Below are 20334 nucleotides of genomic sequence, written 5' to 3'. Positions count from 1 at the left end.
GGGTCTTATATTGTCAATAGAGACGAATGAATTTCAGTTCTCTTTCAAATACTTAAATTTTGTAACAACTCAACATTTCCCAGTGCTTTAAGTTCTCTTTTCATTGCCATTCTCATAATTTGCTAGTTTTCTTTAAACCACTCTTAATTTTCATGTGACTGTAAGTGTTAAGTATTGTTTTGAAAAGACACAAGAATTTTAGGTCACCTATAGTATTGCACTTATCATAGAACTATACTTGCATATTTAAATGATCCCAAATTAGTTTTCTATTTCTGTCACATACATCTGCAATTTCTAGATGAGAGAAAATTAATCACAGACTAGAGATTGTATCTATCTATAGTTAACGAGAGCTTTACTTACCCATAAAAGCTGTAGCTCTCCAGAATGGGGACAATAAAGAACAGCTGATCTGTACTGTGAGCCTGTGTCCTTTACAGCTACCACGCTGTGAATAAGGGGGAATATTTTATAGCTTTCAAGCTGATGAGCAGCCCACAGCATGCTCACTCTTTCCTCCTCCTGCCTTTTTCTGTGACCCTGCTCTTCAAGTGCATCTAATACTCCATAATTACTTAATCCTCCACCACTACTTTTGTTTCCAGTTCTTAGATGTCATTAACAGAAATGGAAACATAGTAATTATCACTCTGGGAGAGATCCTTTCAGATCTTCAAAACAGTTTTTATTTAATGAATTTCCTTCTGCTGTCATTCAGAAGAGTGATTATTGAATGTGATAAGGGACAGAGTTCCAAGAGAGACTAGATTACAATTGGCATCTACTTACAGCCAGATTTAAGAGCGCTCCTAGAAGCTGATTCTACAGTCTAGCCAAATTTTATCCACACCTGGACCTCACCTGGCAAGTGCTAAGTGCTTGAGAAATGGTCCAAGCCCTTCACGCTCATCTTTCAAGTCTGGGCTAAAATATAAAAGAGGATTTCTTTTTTGATTTTTTTTTATGTAAAGGAAACTTTAGAGCCTGAAGGTGCCATCTCTGACTTACTGTTTTTGATCAAGTAGAATGCTTTCTAAAATATACTCAATTATTATTTTGTAATGGTTATTAAAAAAATGCGTGGCTTTTAAAAAAAAGAATATCCAAAAATTGCTGGTTTTGAAGCAATAGTTTGAAAATAATGTACAGATTTGTTTTGTTTTTTTTTCTGTTGCCTTCCTAAGCCCACTTTCTGGGAGAGTCAAATCTCTAATAAATAAGAGCCAGTTATAGGACAGCTTACGAAGCATGTGCTGTGCTCTATTCAGGATGCATTACAACCCCCTAGTGTTGCTGCAGCCTGAGCTAGAGGAAATGCTGTCTGCCAGTTAATACTATTTAAAGATTGTTCCAGTAAGCAGATTGAGCTTCCCAGCGTGGTGCTGCTTGGTGGGGGCTGCGTGTTGCAGTCTGTGGTTGTAACAGTGGCTCCAAGTCTGTAGCGTCCTAAAACTTCACTGCGCCACGGAATTATAATCACTGTGGTGATTATAACGCTGGAGGGAGTTTAATTTGCTGACTCTTAAAAAGCAATCTGATAATGAGTTTGGAGCCTGAGGATCCTGTAAAGGAGGTGGAGATGTTTTACTGGCTCTCTTGCTCGATAATTAAAAAGCCGGTCCCTTTGGCTGGGCTTATGGAGAGGGAGGATGAGCTGAATTCTTTCTGGCATTATTTGTTTTTCCCAGTTGAAATGACATGTACTGCAAATTGCATATGAATTGGGAAATAAAAGTCCTAAGGTAAAGATTGCTACCTGGAATGGGGAAAATTCTTGTGTGTATTGTATTATGTTTGCATTGTCACATCCAGGAAAAAAAAACGCTTTTTACAGATGATGCAGAAATAGAGCACATATGCTTGACTGCTTAAAAGGGACTAAGATCAGTCATGGATTAAGCTGCATGTCACAAAACGATGAGACCTTGCTGCTGGTTCAGAGATTGACAAGATGAGCTGGTTCTTGTTGGCTTTTGGGTATCAAAAGGATGGCTGTTTATTGAGGTCAGAGTGCAGACTGAGGCTTAGGCAGGACTGCCACACGCTGTCAGCAGGGCCAGAGATTGGGATATTTCTGAAATGCAAGCAAGGGGGGTAAATGTTAGCATTTTCTTGGCAGATCTGGTAAAGTGTGAAGCCCCAGAAGAGACAAGAACCAGAGAGGATGAGTAGGTGGTGGTACTGCAGCATTAGGCATGCCAGACACATTCATCCTCCACAGGGGCCAGTTCCAGTGTGTTCTTCAACAGGAATTTTTTCAGAGAAGCTGGATCAGGGTCACAGATATGTAGAAAATGGTAATCATGAAAAAAAATTAGCAGTTTTCCTTGGTAAAAGACTGAAGACAACAAAGGAAACAAAATGAGGTACATAGTAAATGGGTGAAGACAAGTAAGGAATCACATCAGATAAACACATCTTCAGTGTCATTCATCATCTTGCTGCAGTGAATACTAATGGTGGAACAGAGGTTCATAACACTGCACAAAGCACTGACAAGCAGCCAGGTATGGAAATCCTGTGCCAAATGAACTGTGATTTTATATGCAAACTAATCAGTTTTGAAGATTATGACAAAATAAGATGGTTTGAGAATCCAAATTTACAGAACAGCACTGTCAAGCTGAAATGCTCTTTTTATTTGCACATAATCCCACAAATCTGTTGTAAGAGGCATTGCACAAGGTCCTTGTGATTCTGTTCTTGTGATTGTGCTGGGTGTGACTGTGTTCTGTTCGTGCTGCTTGTGCTGGATGCTGTACAAATGCACAGGGAGCAATTTTTGCACTGGGAAAGAAAGTTTACACCAAACTGAAAAATCAAAAGATGTCAGTAACCTGGTAGAGGAGGAGAGGCAGTGAGAGGAGCCAGCAGTGAGGAACAAGCTCAGCTCTGGTGAAGTATTAACTGGTCAGCACTGCTGAGAGATGTGCTCAGGTCTCAGGCAGACCCTGTGCCTCTACAGCTTCTGAGGTAAAGCTGGGCCTCCATCTGGAGGGCCTGAGCTGTATTTATGCCTCCTATTCTAGGCACATGCCAGGACTGATAGACAGGGAGAAGCTATTTTCTCTGCAGATAGCAGTGAAAAAACTTCCTTTCAGCAGTAGAAATTATCTAGAATAAATGGATGAGTCTTTCTTCCTTTGTTACTTGATGGATTGCTTGAAGTTAAGTTAATCTAATATTCTGCCGTTTGATGTATCTCTCATCTGAGGGTTAATTTGCTGCTTTAATTTTTTACAAGGTGGAAATGTGATTTATTTGATTGTGGCGTCAAGTAAACTGTCCTCTTCCCAGGGGAAAAAAAAAGGGGGCAGTGTGTATCTGTGTTGATCTGAGCAGTAAAATACCAGAAAAAGATTTATTGGAAAGGACTTTCTGCACTGGGGAACATACTCTGATATACTCATATATAGTACTGTTTATCTTCTGTGCCTTTGAATACTAGTGAAAGTCTGGTTCACAGGTCTGGTAGATGCAGTTATTTTGGGAAACATCAAAAGATTTTTAGAAAAGGAACGATAATTTTACTTGCTCAGCACGAAACTTCTGTAGCTGTGATGAAAATAAACCTAACGGAACAGAAGGGAGAGTGGAGGAGTTCGAGCAGAGGGTGAGCGTAGCTGAGAGGAGAAGCAAGCTGGAGCCTGTGGTCGTGCTTCAGTAAACTGCTTTGGAGGGAGAATTGGGGATGGGCTGATCTACAGCAGCACATTAAGATGCAGAGTGAGTGCCACCCTTTCCTTGGGGACACATCAGCACACAGGGAGCAGTGCCCAACATCACAGAGCCCTGGGAGATGTGCCTGCACCTCCCTGCATGCTGCACTGCTGCTTCAGCTGTGTGCAGTCACACATCCCGGGCTTATTGCTCCCTGAAATTCACATTACTCTCAAGTACTTTGATGGGGAATCCATTTTAGCAAATTCCATTATTTACTTTAGAGGTACACTTCTGATTTATTATGAAAATCATTATATATTCTTACAGGTAAAAACGCGTGATTACAGCTACCAGAGTTCTGACCAAGATTTCCTGCAAAGAAGCACACACATCTAATGTGCACTGAATTTACTCTACACATTCTTGTGCATGTTGGATGTGATCTGAGCATGCTGTTTTTCCTGTATTTCTTGGTGTTTTATGATGCTCTTGTAACTCCAGGTCTGAGTAGGCTACAGATATCACCAAATCCAGGACAAATTGCCACTGTGAACATGAGACCTCTGTCCCCATGTACTCGCTAGAGACAGAATTCATGCATATCCAGGGACCATATCTGGAGTTCTGGCAGTTTGGTCAGGGTTTTTTTTTATGGGATGTACCTAATGGTATTCCTGTGGTATTCATATTCCCAAGTTGAACATTTCTTGATGGTGAAAAAAGACTTGTTCACAAGTGTATGAATTGCTACTGTCTCTCTCACTTTCAGGCTGCTTTAGCTTGGTATTCCTAATTAACTGAAAGCAGGAACACTCATAGTGACAGTCAGTAGTACTTCAGGTGTCCTTTTCTACACACCCATAAAGTATCTAGATCCTGCAAATCTATTTATTTGTCAATAGTTTTGCCGTCTCTGCTCTCCCCTACTGCAGTTTCTATGCACCACTTCTTGCTTTCTGTTTTGTGTAGTGCTGGTGCAATAAAAATATACATACACCCACAGATTTTTATGCTTTTTAGTACAGAATAAAAATATTACATGGAAAAAGCATCAGATGCCTGTCAGCCTGAGTACCTTCAGCTGGGGGAAAAAGCCACCAGTCTATGCTGCCTTTCCCTTGACTCACATTCCAAAGAAGCTTATCTGGAGATCCCCGTGATGGACTGAGACTTGATGGAATTGAAGTCTGTGATTTTAGGAACCAGAAAGAAGCCACCCTTTCTAAGAAAAGGGGAAGGTTGAAAACATCAGTCATTTTGGTCCCCATTGCTAAGAGATGCTTCTGGAAAGTGAAGAAATGACTAACAGGAATAGATGTGACAGTTTGTGATCCTGGCAGGATTTAACTTTAGTCTTGAAACTTGCATGTGAAGATTCAAGTTGTTGGTAACACTGCAATGCTCTGGTTTCTACTTTGTGTGAGTCACTTTTATGAGTCCCACATGGTGATGTTTCTCAGAGTTTTCAAAACACTATTCTTAATCTTGTTTGGTGCTGAAAAGGTGTCACAGAAGTTCAGGTTAGCACCATTAGTGTGAGGAGGATGACCAGATCACTTCATGTGGAGGAGTAAGAGTTCTGTGCGCAATGGATTTGGATTTACTTATCCTTCACTTCTGCAACACTTTAAGGAGCGCTCTTGGGACAGTGGTTTCTGTGAGCTCGGTCCAGAAGATCATTCCCACTCCTGAGTTTCACCTCTGCTTTTCCAGCGTTGCACTTCAGCCCCAGAGGAGCAGCACACGCCTGTGTAGCGGTGCAGTCTGTGCTGGTGGCAGCTCGCTGGCTCCGGGCAGATGCTGCTGCCCCTGCAGCGCTCAGGCTGTGTGAAGGGCCAGGCACAGACTTGCACAGGGGCAGCTGGGGCTGAGCTACCACGTGTGAAGATCTCTTTCTTTGCAGGTTTTCATTAAAGAGGTTGAAGCAGGGTTAATTCTTCCCTTTCTCCCTGGAGTACTGAGGCTGTAGTAATTAGGTGACAGTCCTTGCAGTGAGTTGGAAATTGGTGAATTGCATTAAAGCCTAAACAATCTCAGTGCACACTCCTGAGCTTGGCTCTTTGGGGCAGGAGCTGGGGATCTGTGTCACCAAAGGACAGTGTACTCACAAACCATTGCAACCCTCTTGTACTGGGAATCCTTTATTATCATGAGTACAGGGCAGATTTCCACTCCTTGTTTCTCTGGCTGTAGTGTTTAGCATAATAGAAATGCTGGGCTGTCAGAGCTTAACTCTTGAGAGTTTATTCATGTGAAAAAAGAAAGGGGGGAAGAAAAGAGAGAGAAGGGATAGGAACTTTTCTAAAGGTTCCCTAATTTTGTTCAGGCTGGGAGATGTTCATGTCCTTTCATGTAACTTACTTTCAAATACCTTTTTTTTTTTTTTACCTCAGGACCTTGGTAAGAAACGTTCTGAAAGAAAATTAATGAACTTTTTTAGAGACTAAGTAACAGTTAAGGGAGTATCAATGATGATTTGGAGGGCAACTGAGCAAATCCCTTGTTTAGGAGAACTGTTCTGCCACTATGCATTTGGAAAATATTTTAGATATTGTGTGTAGCAGGCAGATTTTAAATTAGCTATAGATTTTTCATTCTTCCTGTCTGGTTCAGTAAAAAGACAATTTACTTCATAGCGTGTCACAATAGAGGCTGGCTACACAACAGAAATTTAGTTTCAGGAAAGTTTTTTGAGGTTTTGACATTTCATTTTCTTCTACACTGGAAGATTTCAGCTTCATTTTTATTCTTCCACAACCAGAGCTGTACTGGGGTGTCATCTCTGGAACTGAAACCTTGGTATTTCAATTAGAAGGCTGCAGAGATACCCAGCTAGGCTCATAAAGCTGGTTTGGGAATGGGCTACAATGCACACACCCCTGTTCTGCTTGCTGAGATCAGGTTTAGATGGGAATTCATTCAGGTACATCCAAGATTTTAGCATGAGAGCCAAAGCAATGAGAATATCTCATAGATGGACCTAGCCCCAACCAGCCTTTCTTAATAAATGTTTATTGATATGTCTCCAAAAGACTTAGGCCTTCACAGAACTTTTTTGAGCCAAAATCCTTCTGCTAATTATGCTAATTATTTCCATCCATGTGTGACAACATGTAGAGCAGAAAAGGAAAGCTAGATCCTGCTTTCTGCAATTAGTACATTTATTGCTCAGGGAAAAGGCTTAGAAGCAGGAATTAGATTCAGTTATTTGTGCTTTATCTCTGTCAGGCTCAGAGAACTCATGTATTTGACTGCAGAATTCAAACAACACTCTAAGAACTAACATTAGTGAAATACTCAGTATCTTCTATGCCACTTTTTAATTATGTATTGTTATATAAATCCTGCTGTTCTTTTTCAGTTTATAATGGAGATCAGAGGAACTTCTTCACTGCTGAGATTAATTTTTGGTATCAATTCTTTCCAAGGTCCTCTGAGTATTTGAGGGTTTGCTTTCAATAGTTTTCACTAATAGCTGGAGGTTTTTTCAGGCTGGTTCTCCTTTAGCTGCACATGCTGAGGCTCAAGAGACAGATTCAAAGTCCAGTGAACGAATTCTGACTTGAGGTGCTTTATTTCCAGCTCTCTGTCTCCTGAGGCAGTGAAAATTGTAATATCAAGAGAAAGAAGCAGGTAGATCCTACATCTCAGCTGTATAAAACATGACTGGAGTCCTCAGGGATATTGGAAGATCATTCCAGCTGACCTTTGGAGGGACTCAAGAAGATACAGAGAACCCAACCATGCTTGTTCCTTGTGACAGATTCCTGAAATTAAATACTTTCTTTCTTCAGAGAAAAGGGCTTGTGTATTTTGCTTATGGTATTAAAAAAATTGCTTGGAAGGTAAAAAAAATTGCTTCCATTTTTTTTTCCCTAAGAAAACCAGAAATGATTGAAACTACCTGAACTTCTGACTTTATAGGGGAGAGAAGAGCCTGTAAAATCCACAAAAAAGATTTGTTGCTGATACACATGAACTTAAAAAGAGAAATAGCGAGGGAAGGATATGTGCAAGTATTTATGACACTCAGAACTGAGTGTACACTTCTGAGATTGTTGTGGATTTTCTTAATCTCATTCCATTTTGGTGATGACAATATATAATTAGAAATAAAAAGTTATGAAATTAGGGTTGTTCTTTTGAGTGGAGTTGCATATATAATTTTTTACAATCCTTGTGTGATAAAGGAGTGTGTAAATACAGAAACATATCCTGCCATATGATTTTGTTAATTGAATATTTAGAAAAAAATTACAAATCTTTGTTCACTAGATCACATATCATTAATGGTACAAACTATTTTCTTGATGTATAAGAGCTGCAGGATACAGTGATATACCAGTAGCAGAGAACCACCTTTGTGTTCAGCCTACTACTCAATTAAAAAACAAAAAGGGAATTTGTTCATAATGAAAAACACATCCTAGTAAGTCCAGAAGCAGATTAATTTCTGGGAGGCAAACATCATGGAAATCTGGACTTGGTTGCAATGTCACAATCTCTACCTGTCCAGCATAGTTTCTGATTGAAGATCTAGATTACAATGAAATATTAATGGTTAAAATATGGGCTCTTGCTTTATTGAGATAGTTTAGTTTGTTTATTTTATTTTTAGTTCATAACAGTTTTCCTTTCTTCTTCTATTTTAAATTCAGCTCTGACCTCAAATTCAGCTGTGACCTTATGCTGACTTCCTCTATCAACCATCTGCATCCTCCTGCAGCTTGTTTTTTTTTCCTAGGCATTTAGTCCCTGTTCTACATACTGAATGTCTGCAGTATCCCTCCTAAACAATGCAAATATTGACCATCTTGCTCTACAGTGGATTTTATTTCCAGAAAATGAGTTTTAATGCAGCATTTTTGTAATGGAACAACAACAACAACTAAAGAAATACGGTCTCTGAGGATTTCTGTAGAATCATAGGAAGAGAGGCTAAATAGGAAGGGAGAAAATGCAGTAAAATACAATCTCCAGGACCAGTTTTCTGTTTAGCTGAGCCAAACTCTGCACAGCTTTGGGGTCTGTGGGAAGGGCCTGGAGTGGAGTTGGGGCAGTTCAAACTCCTGGCAGCCCAGAGAAACCTCAAGGTTGTTACAGTGCTCTACCTACTTTTTTTTGGCCCAAAGGGACCTGCATGTGTGCATCTTTTCTCCAAACAATCCCCCTGTTCTAGAGGGTCTTTTTAGCTTTTTGGCCTTTCAGCTGAATGTTTGCTTGGTTTTGTGAGCTTCCCAAGGGTTCTTTCTGGGATAAGAATTAGGCCTGTATTACCCTATTCCCACATATATCACACAGTAGTCTCTGGTAGTTACTGTGCTTTATCAGGGAAAATGCAATGTCTGAACCCATTTATTCAGTGATCTACAAAGCCCTTTAATATTGCACAGTCTAGATAATCCCATTGATTTTACTAAAGTTGACTATACAGCATAAAGTTAAATGCTTACTTCAGTCTGTATTTTCTTTAACAGCTGGGCCAACAAAGTAGGATCTCTGCTGGTGACAAATCTGCAGGCAATTCCAATAAAATTTAGAGGATAGACAACTCTCTTGTTTCATTTTCCATAATAATTATGCTTTTAAGGATTATTACTTTAAATGAATAAATTAAAGACGAAAACCAAACTTTTTGGTAGAATTCCAGCATCACTCCAGTGCATTCTGGCATTTATATTTACTTTTCAAGTGCTGACTTCTTTGGTCTGCTTGATGACACTTAGGAGCAGTGTGTCTCACTCTTGGGTGAGTTTATAGATAAATAGCAGTAAATAAGCCAGCAGGGACTATTGGATCATTCTGATAATCACAAGCCATTATACCTTCACCCAATTATCCCTGTAGCTTTTGCTCTTAAGGCTGAACATAACAGACCTGTGACCTTTCTGAATTTCATGGGAGAAAATGGGGTGGCCTCATGTGGTTCTCTGGAGCACTCTAGGGCTCAGAATTGATGGTTAATTTAGTTGGCAAAGAACTGTTTGTGGTGAAGTGGTGTAGTGAAAAATTTAAAAGTTCTCACTAACCTGTTTCATGTCAGTGTATGACTCATCTCACTGAGATACTGATGATTATCAATTTATTTAATCAAAGAAGCTGCTTGTATCCAGCACATGTAACCTACCGGATGAGTGAGTTGAAATTCCTGAGAGTGTTAATGCAAAAACTCCCACCTCTACTAAATAAATCACATTTTACCAGTCAAATCAGAGGGACCAGGTTTCACTTCACTGTTCACACTTGGAGCCACAGTGCAGTTTATGGTGACTGTGAGATGAATTCCCTGAGCCTCACCTTTTCTTTCAGAAGCTGACCTGCTTGCTGGCCCTCATGAGGAATAAATGATCTTTTCTTGCTGCAGGTCTAGCAGGGAGGTAGCAGCACCCTCCAGGGCACCAGAAGATTTGTGAGGAGCACGGAGAGCTGGGCCACAGACAGTGCCCATGGGACTGTGTGCCAGCCTGGCCTGGCTCTGGGGGTGTGAGGATGCTGAGGACAAAGAACAGTGAGTTGCTCTGAATCTGAACCCTGCTACAGGTTTCTGAGGGCAGCTGGCAGCAGTTTCTGTCTTCCAGTGTCTTTGCAGGGAATGGAAGAGATCCCTGCTGCTGATGATCCATATGGGTAGCAGTGAGAGAGTAGAAAAATTGCAACAGTGGTAGTGGTCCAACACCTGCCCCCTGGGCTGCTCACTCACTGCACCATGGTGAAATAAGGAGGTACTTAGAGAATTCTAAGATGAACACACGAAAACGATGCCTGTTTGACAATTAGAAATATTTTTTTTAAACTGAAGGCATGGAGGTGGCTTAAGATGACTTACTAAAAGGATAGAAAGACCTGGAGCAGTAGCCATAACCTGATTGAATCCATTGTTACTCAGGAGTGGCTGGAATATTTATTTGCCCAATTCACATAATGTCTCTTTGTATGAACTAGCTTGTATGGTGCTGTGCCGATTACACCAAAGTAAGAGTTTCTGTAGGAAGAAATTCCTCCATGAACTCTGAGTATGACCATTTTGTGGTCATACTGTATAATATATTTAATATAATGGAGTTTATTGCCTCTGCATATTTGGGTCATGGGGAATGGGGAAGGGCTCATCTTCCTGTTGGGAGAGGGGAAAGTTGGGATGCCACGAAACCACTGCAGTCCTCTGTTCAGTGAGAGGAGCAGGGATGAAATTGCTTGAGCTGGTCATCCTTCTCAGGCAGGAGCTGCTGATGGTGGGCAGAGGCTTAGTGCAGGAAACAACAGGAGAAATCTATAAAGAAGAGACCTAAGAGAAAATGAAAGCCTGGAGAAGTGCAGTGTGCGACACTGTCGGAAAAGAGTGAGGAGATGGGGACTCTCATGGCTGAGGATATGAGAAGGGCAGAGAGAATGAAATAGAGCTGCTCTTACTTCCTAAGTCTGCCCTAAGGGATTGACAGGGACACATCCCTATTGTGAAACTTGGGTCTGTCATAATTTTGCAAACAGCATTGAAGAGGGTATTTTCTGTCAGGTGAATGGAGTGCAGACATGAATGCCAAAGATATTCAGGCTTGTATTGTGAAAATGAGCCAGTGGGCTTAATCCAGGTTTTGTGGTTTGAAACTGTGAAGATGATAACAGTTTTTTTAAAAAAACCAAAGCAAGTAAGTTTCAGGAATGTCCTGAGCTGCTTTTTGTTCCATGGAATGTGACAGCAGTAGAGAAGGTCTTAATAAGACTTCAAGTAAAAGGGAAGGATTTTCAGAATCCTTTAGGTACTGCTTTTTAAACTTTCGAACAGCACCTCAGTGTCAAGACATGGAAAATGCTGAATGTGCTTTGCAGCAGCAAGTTAGGTACTTTTTTTTGCAGCAGAGGTTTTGCTACCTTAGCAGATGGGCAGCAAGTGCAGATGAAAATAAAAGAACAATATGATACCAAAAGTGTCTGTGGATCTTTCCATCTGACTCTTGAATATAAAGACTGGCTTCTTATGGTGAGTTTAAATTAAAGTGTTTTTTTTAAAAAAAGAAAAACAACAGACCCACAAAAACTCCCATCAGAAAGAAAGCTACTTTTGTCTAGATGGATTTTGATTAGGTACTGCAAACAGGAGTCTGATAGTCAAAAAAAATCCTTTGTCGTCAACATACAGTTTATGCTCTGCCTTTTGTACATCTGTAGGATTGTACTGCCAATGAAGATGACAAAAATAAAAAGTGGCTTAAGTGGGCAAAAGTGCTATGGCCTGAGAGTAAGTCACTTGCATGGTGTCACTAAAGCAAGACATTTTCTATATAAAGCTGATGAGTCACTTAAATGATTAAAAATTTTCCTGTCGGTGCCCTTCAATTACACAAGTAATCAATTCAGCTGCCATAATGCAGTGTCTGATATGATGTGAAGTTGATATGCTACCACTGCTGCATTATGTATAATGCAGCTGAATGGTACCAGGGAGTATATTAAAGAAAATTAGCTCTTACATGATATGTTCTGATGCACTTATGGTGAGATGGAAAAAAGTGAGCTTACTGAGCATTTTCATAAGTTAATATATATCTGAGAGAAGAAACTCATATAATGTAGAGCATGATATCTCTTGGGTAGCTTGTTGTAATGAACTTCACTGAAAACATACCAAATGCTGGAATAATTTCATGTAGCAATTAGGTCATGGAATTCAAAGGTCCCTTTGGGCTTTGCTGATGCACAAAGCAAGTAATTTGTGTGAAGGAGAACACTGAATTCTTGCTTGAAGTGTCCTGTTATGCAGACAGCTGGCTCTGGAAAGGTGTGTGCTGAGGGGCAGGGAAAGAAGAGCAGACCACAGCAGTATTCTTTAGGCAGCTGTCTGCACTTAGAGTTTCCTCCTTGGTTAACAGATCGTTATAAAGATCAGATAGAGGTCAATTAATAAAAAGAAAAGGTATATAGACCCTTAAGAAAAGCCTATCCCTCCAGAGTTGAAAGGCAACCATTTCTGCTTTGAAGGGTCATGGATGGCCTCCTTTAGTCTCCACTGGAGCCTTCTGCTGAGAGACAGATGGACTGATGTATTTTGTACTTAACCAGCACAAAGCTGGCCAGCAGTGTGCAGTGTAAGCTGTGCTTTGTGCAGTGCAATATAACAGCCTGATGTGAGCAAGGAAGTGTAAACAGGGGAGCAGGAGACAGGGCATTCTGTCTATCTTTTTGAGCAAAAAAAGGCTGTGTGCCTTTAATCTGATCAGGTTAGATCCCTACAGACATTCAGTGAGCTGTCATTGCTTCTTAAGCAGAGCCTGCTGACTGCCAACCAAGTGCACCCCATTTGTAGCTGAGGGCCCAGCCTGAAGAGCTTGATTACTCTTTTGTAAATGAGATATACACCAATTGAATTAGACAGCACAATCCCAGTGAGAGGTTGGTGAAGTACCAAGAACTCTGTTCTAGTTAACTGCAGTGTATGGCAGTGTTCTGTCATCATCTTCTGCCCTTCCTCTGCAGTCTCTCTCTTCAGTACCTGGCTTAGGAACACTAGTTGTAGCCTTTGTACCATGTTTTCTCAGATGAACTGTGTCAAGGAACCTTGGCCTTCTTGGCCTTTTTTTCTGTTTTGTTTTGGTTTTTTTTTTCCCCTTTTTATTGACTTTTGCTCTGAATTATTTTAATAGTGGATGCTTTATTCTTCATTTGTAAAATTATGATGGGACTTGCCAGTTCTTTGTTGTGCCTTACACAGTGTATTAGTGTATTAGTAGCAATAAACATCAGGTGTATGTTGTTCTACATACTTCTCAGATCTTTCTAATGCAGGTCAGAATTTGGAATATCTATTATGAACTTGAAGAAAACTCAAAGGGCTTCCCTTTCCACTCAGCTTCCCAAATCTCTAATAAATTGTGCTGAACCTTGAAGGCATCACAGGCTCCAGTGTAATCGTGTGTATGACAGCTGTGGCACAGAACACAAAGGGATAGCCCTAAAGTAATCTTGCTGGGTAGGATTGCCACAGTGCCAGGCAAAAATAATCACTGATGGGACTTCTTCTGAAGGGCAGGTAGTGTTGCAGGGTACTGAGCTAACCTTGGGAGACTGGAGACATGACAGATGGCTCTGCTCTCTGCAGCCCTGGACTGCACATACTGCTCCCATCTCTTTGCTTTCCCTACTGTCAGTGCTCTCTCTATTTGTGATTGTCTGATTTCTGTGTGGGACTGAGGAATAATAGATTCAAATTAAAATAAAACGAAGCAAAACCCATCTATCTGATGAGACTTCTGCCACTGTAAATCTTCATTGCACCATTAAAACCCCCAGTTAGCATCGTTTCACTTGCAGCTGTAAGACTGACAGTATAAGACATATTTTCTCATGGATTGGTTTGTAGCTCTCTTGCTGCATTTCATTTCGTTGAGGTTTTAATCGATTTAATTCTTATTTTGCTATACATATCTCAGTTTTTTTAAAATTTTCCTTTTCATTGTAGTTAACACAGTGCCTTGTAGAAATAGCAATCTTGAATGAGTACAGACAAGATGATGAGCATGCCAAGCCTGCCCATGTTCCAAAACATGCTGCAGTCTGATTTACTGATGCTAGAGCTCTATGGAAAAGGAAGGTCTGGAAAAACATACCCTCATTTTTCCTTTATGTGGTGCTTTGTAATGGAATAGCAGCTTCAGGGAAGCAATTGTTCCGACCCAGCTGCAGATTGTGCTGCTGAGGAACTCATTTCAGCCCTTAGAGGGAGCCACAGACTTGACTATGGAAATGGAGTAAAACCAGGCAGGTTTTGTTGCACCCATCTGTGAAAGAGGAGGTGGGGAAGGGATGGCTCTCAATTGGTTTTGTTTTTTTCTAGCTTTTAATTAACAGCAACTTGCAAATCAGACATAAGGCTAGTTCATGGGGAGTGCCAAAGCACATTTGTTTTTGTAGTGACAGATTTGTAGGGTTTTGGAGACCTCAACCAAATGTTAATTTTACCTTTCCCCTTTTACATGGTCAGCTCCCTCCTGCACCATTCAGTTCCAGGTTCTACTGTTTTCCTTTCGATGCTGACATAGCAGGACTTGAAAAATTAAGATACTGCATGCTGCTTCCTCTTAAAAAATGAAAAATATAAAGACACAAACCACAAGAAATTGATTAAGACCATGGAGTTCACAGTCTGGAAAACATGATTACCACATTTTTTTTTTACTGAGTTTTTTTTCTTGATCATGTCCCTTTCTTTAAGGAGAGAGATGCATTACAGCCCTCTCTTCTCCTGTAATGTGTAGGTTATAGCACAATATTTTTATGCAAATTACGTGGCTAAAGTAGATTATATGGCTGTGTCATAAAATGCAAATGCTGCTCTCCTGGCTCAGCAATAATCAGCATTGCCAGTGCGCTGTTCAGTTCGGGGAATGGAAGATGCACATGCTCAGAGGAGAAATGGATGGAGAGATTTGCAGCCTTTAGCCAATAAAGGACTTGCCCTTTCTTAAAAAATGAAATGAAAATGTTTTTCTGTACCTTTTTCCTCTCCCTCCCTCCCCTCCCCAGCAGATGGATTCTAGTGGCAGTGTTGAGGAGTGCTTAGCCAGAAAGATGCTACATCAGAGGTGGGACAGAGTGTGTCTAGTCCCAGAAGATGCTATTTAAGATTAAAGGAAACTCCAAGCTTAAATTTTAAACAGCTCTGGGCTCCTTGTGGAGACTGCTACTAATTAGAGCATCAAGTTGTGCAGCAATTATTGTAAGGTAATGACTGCCAACAAAGAACTCCATTAATAGTCACTTTTATTTTGTGTATAGGCGGTTGGGTTGTAATGTTTCTGTAATGATTTTAGCTTAGCCTGGACTGTTGAGCTAGGGGTAACCAAGGTAGAAAAGCAATGGAGGGTTCATTGTCCTTCTAAACTATTCAAAATGCTTCCCAGGAAGGCTGGAAAGATGATGGATGACCACAACCAGGAAGTAGGCATCCTTACTAAAAATTTCCCTGCTCTTCAGAGTCATTAATTTATCCATGTATTAATTTGGCCTGGGAAAGGAAGGGAAAAGAGAGAATAATTATATTGCAATAAAAGTTTTATTTTTCATTTTGCCCGAGTTACTTGCTATCCCTGTTTTCTGACTCTGCGTTGGTTGGAGCTGCAAAGGTCATCACAAAATATGAGCTAATCCTAGAAATAGCAAGAGTTGTTATAGTAGGTTTAGTGTTCCTTCAGAGTTCTTTTGGACCTCACAGATTTGCTTAATTTTCTGAGCAATCAGGAGAGATCATGATAATTTGTGCTAATTCCATTTATTATTTGGAATATTTGTGGAAACATGAACTGCAATGAGAATCAGTATCCAATAGGTTAAAAATTAACGGCAAAATTTATGATGTTTGTTTCTACTTCTGTTAAATGTTGGTTTATGTCAGATGGGATGTTTCTTTATCTTCCTTACTTCTCCTCCTTACTTCTTTCCAGTTTTTTATTTTAGAATTGCTGCAATCTGAAGAGGATCTACAACAAGGAAGTTGGTCAGATTTGCTGCTGTGATTAGATGATAACTCTTTCACACATGACTTTTTTATTTTGTTAAAGAAAAAAATAATTCCCACACAGATTAATTCCACTTGGTCATTTGGTTACCATCCTCAAATATTTTTAGTGAATAATCAGGCAACGAGTTGTTCGTGAAATGTCATTTCATCTCTTTGCTCTTGCTGTTTTTCTTGTGTGGTTTCTCACTGAACATTACAAGCAGTTGCCTGAATATTTGTTTGCATTCTCTCTTGTATCTCCATCCTGAGCTACTTCTGAGCCGAATGCTGTTCAGAAATGGTGCTACTTATCGTGCTCAAATACACATAACCCATGATGAAGAGTTTGTTCTTTGCACTGTGATAGCTTCTGATCAGGATTTAATTTCTGGTCTGTGAAGTCAAGCAAAATAAAACAGGAATGATGACAAATGAGTAAAACGGTGAAACTGCTCACCCTGAAGCCTTTGCAAAGGCGAGTCTTTTTCAATTAGTGCCAAAATGTGGAGCCACAACTCTAATATAATTGAATAGAAGTGGAGAAACAAAAGCCAACCCCCTCAGGGTCTCCCCTTTCTATACCTAAGTAAAATAGAGAAGCATAACAAAATCTTTCCTACAGCTTGGCAAGAAAAAACCTAGAGTATTTCTTTAAAAATAACAGTAATAATAAAGACATTTTGTTTTAGGAAACAAAATCTGTAGATAAGACCGATCCTGAATCGCAGAGTAGCATGTGGAGTATGCTCATTACAGCCCATACATGATGGGCTCTGAAATCCTGTTCCAGCTGAAAGCACCATTCCAGCATCTTTGGCATCGTGTTTCCAGGAGATAGAATGTCGTCACAAGAATTTTGGTTTATATCTGTTTGATTCTCCACCTAAATTAGGGCAATATTATTTTTCATACCTCAAAAGGAGGACATAAGAATAGGTGCATTAGCAGGATGTTTTTGACTATGAGGTCATGGAAGTCATATAAGACTTTGATAGCTCTTTATCTGTAAAGCAGGTTTCTCGTGAGGAAACATAGCCTGCTCTTCCTCTTCCTTCTTGTGTAAAAATCAAGCAGTGGGATGTGGCTCAGCCTGCAGATGTGATCTGTGTTTTGTTATGCCTCTGAGTGGCCACACTTTGGTTTGTCTTACCAAGTGGCCCCCTCCCACAGTGTGCCATCCCTCTCCAGAGAAGCTGAGGCCCTGCCCAGTGAAAACAGGCTCCCAAATTCAGAGGGTTTGCTTTTTAGTGTGTTGGGCTTTGGTTCAGTTTGGGTTTTTTATATAACTAAGTGGCTGTTGGCTCTAGTGCTGAAATGTTATTTTTGCTGATTTTGGTAAAACTGTTACATAGCAAAGAGATATAATATCCTGGAAGAGCAGTGTTGTCACTTTCTTCAGTCACCAAGTGGAAAATGAATTAACATCAGGGCTTGCATAATCTGTGTGAATTGCTGAGAACTTATTCTTGTTTAATTCTTATTAATTTATTTATAAAGTGATAACAAGATTCTTGTGTCTTTTGTAACATCTGCTTTTAATTTTAGAAGCATTTTAGTCAATTTGCTGCATGACAGTATTTGTCAACACCAGATAACTATGACCACTAACATGCCTTACTCTGCTGAGACTGGTTAACAGGCTAGACTGGGAAATAATATGCAAACTCCTCTCTTATCAGGAGAGATCAGTTCCCAAAGTGACATGGATATTGTTGGTGTAGGTGATACCTTTAACCATGACATCACTTTAAACCCCTGGGCAACGCTCATGCCCTTGGGAGTGTATTGCTGCTGAAGGGGACTGCTTGACCTGAAACTCTGAGACTCTCGATGTTGAATTTGCTTCTGCTCAAGGGAGCAAAGCTGCTGGGTTCAGTCAAGAATCCCTTATTTTTACTGGATTGCAGTCAGGAGAACTGAAGTGACTTTTACTTTTTTTTTTCTCCCAGCCTTTTCATTTTATGTTTTCTCCCTAGCCTTTTCTGTTCATTTTTCTTACATTCACTTGACACCTGTCCCTACCTTTGGAGGATGAGATAAGTGAAGGACTCTGTCCCTGTCAAGACAAGGAGCAGAATATGCCTGCACAAAAAGGGCCAGAGCAGGAATCAAACCTCTCCTGGGCAGGCAGGGGTGGGAGAGCTCCTTTGCAGCAGTTTGCATTCTGCAGTGCCATCAGTGGGGTTTTGTCACTGTAGTGGGTAGCAGGTTTCTCTCTTGCTTTTGTTTTTCCTTGTCTTTTTTATTTCTATTATTTTGGAGTCATCATGCTGCAGCAAATTTTGCGTGATATGTATATTGACCCTGAGCTCCTGGCAGAGCTGAATGAAGAGCAGAAGCAGATCTTGTTCTACAAGATGAGAGAAGAGCAGCTGAGGCGCTGGAGGGAAAGGGAAGAAAAAGCCCGAATGGAGGAGGCTGTGCTGAGAAAGACAGCGAGGCGCAACCAGAGTAAGATTTGTGACCTCCTTCTATGCTTCAGAGCTGGGGATGGTGGGCTTGCAACCGGCTGTGGTGCAGCAGGCATCTGGAAGAGATTCCAAAGATGAGTGCCAGCTGTTCCCATGGGCAAAGTGACAGTCTGGGACAGCAAAAGCACCATGTTCCTGCTCCTTGTATCTCCTGGCTGGTCCTTTCTTTTGGGAGTATCCTAGTGGTGGAGTAAGGGGAATCATTTTGAAGTGCCTGTTTCAGTCAGGAGTCACTGCTGATGTTCTGCCAGTGGTAACTGATGTATCGTGACCAAGTTTCTACTCTGCTCCTGAGGCTTTTTTTTTCACCTGCCATCCTCACTGTAGGTCAGGCAAAAGCCTGTGCTATTGCAGTTTCTTGACTTGGCATTAAATATTTCCATCTGGCTGTAGAGGGAAATAATTTTGTGAATTTGAGCTTGTTATGAAGGGCTCTTTGTGAAAGAAAGAGCCATACCACATGAGACATATGAGACTTTCCAGCTGTATTAGTAAATAGCCTCCAAGAGATTATGTTTAGGGAACAGGATAATAGTGTGGCAAGCCAATGACCAAAACCAAAGAGAAGAAACCAGAAATGTGCTTGCATGCAATATGTAGTTAAACCATGGTCCTCCCAGAGGCTGCTATGAATGCTGAATGTGTGGGTTGACTTGAAAAGCAAATAGGAGAATGATGGAAGAAACATCAGAAAATAACTTATCCAAATGTCCATTCCACCTGACTGGCCCTGGGTCCAAGTGGTTTCAAATAAACAGAAAGAGTTAATTCCTTGCTCTTTCTCTGATTAAGTGGCTTTCCAGCTCTTTCCCCCATTCATAGGATGAAGCTGTTAGGCTGGTGTAAGATAGAAAACATTTTCATCTGGGGAACGTAACTACAGTGATTCCTCACTCAACAAGGAGATGTCAGAGATCTATCAAATGCTCATTTCCCTGCCAAAGATCTTAAATCTTTCAATCTATTAAAGCTTGAATATTCAAAATTTCTAATAACTTTTTGTAGCTGCTTTGGAGAAAGGTCTTTAATGGTTTTGGGACTGCAATCAGCATTTCAAGTGTTGCTTATTTGAACACACCCATGGTAGAAACACCCCAATACAGAGACATTGTTGGATTCAGTTGTCAGACGTGAAATATCTAGAGCTTCTGAACCTTACAAAGTGCCCCTTAGATAGTTATCAATTCAAAGACTATTATTAGAAATGTGCTTCAAAGCAAAACAATCTTCCAAGACTCACTTGGAGCACATGAAATGACTGGATTAAGTTTCAATGGTAGCCTTGAAATGAGGGGCCATGTCCAGAACACCCTAGTCAGCCACAGTAGGAGTTTAAAATGTCCCCTCACAGATGGAAAGGTGGATGTTGAAAACCCCATTCTGTTTAATTTTTTTTTTTTTATGTTAGTTAGCTCTCCCTGTGAATGTGCCTCTGAGAGGGATGGCATCAGAACAGCTTCTCTCATACAGCATAAAAACCTTGTTCATTTTGATTGATTTGTAGCTGAGAAAAAATTAAAAATGCAGTTCAGCTCCACATACCCAAACAACATCATATCATTGAGATAATCTGTATCATGCTCATTCTTTGAGGGAGACAAATACAGAAAACTCTAACTGCAAAAATATTTATCTGATGAATTGTCACAGTGTTGACACCAACATTTCCATATATAAATTATACATTAAACCTGTTCAGCTTCCTAC

General features: G+C 40.4%; 1 protein-coding gene across 3 annotated transcripts in view; it reads left to right on the top strand.

Moving 5' to 3' along the window:
* Positions 1–18423: 18423 nt before the first annotated feature.
* SH2D4B (SH2 domain containing 4B) overlaps positions 18424–20334 on the top strand; it is a 54523-nt gene continuing 52612 nt past the window's right edge. For 2 of the 3 annotated variants that reach the window (XM_058841630.1, XM_058841629.1), the window contains exon 1: positions 18424–18576. In XM_058841630.1, the coding sequence (XP_058697613.1) occupies positions 18424–18576 (153 nt within the window). Of the gene's footprint in view, positions 18617–20334 lie in introns of all 3 variants that reach the window. The other variant, XM_058841628.1, reaches the window with a different exon arrangement.

This window comes from Poecile atricapillus, chromosome 6, assembly GCF_030490865.1.
Source record: "Poecile atricapillus isolate bPoeAtr1 chromosome 6, bPoeAtr1.hap1, whole genome shotgun sequence".
In the NCBI taxonomy this organism is placed as follows: Eukaryota; Metazoa; Chordata; class Aves; order Passeriformes; family Paridae; genus Poecile; species Poecile atricapillus.
Note: the sequence above shows the minus strand (reverse complement) of the source record. Positions and strands in the feature narration are given on the sequence as shown.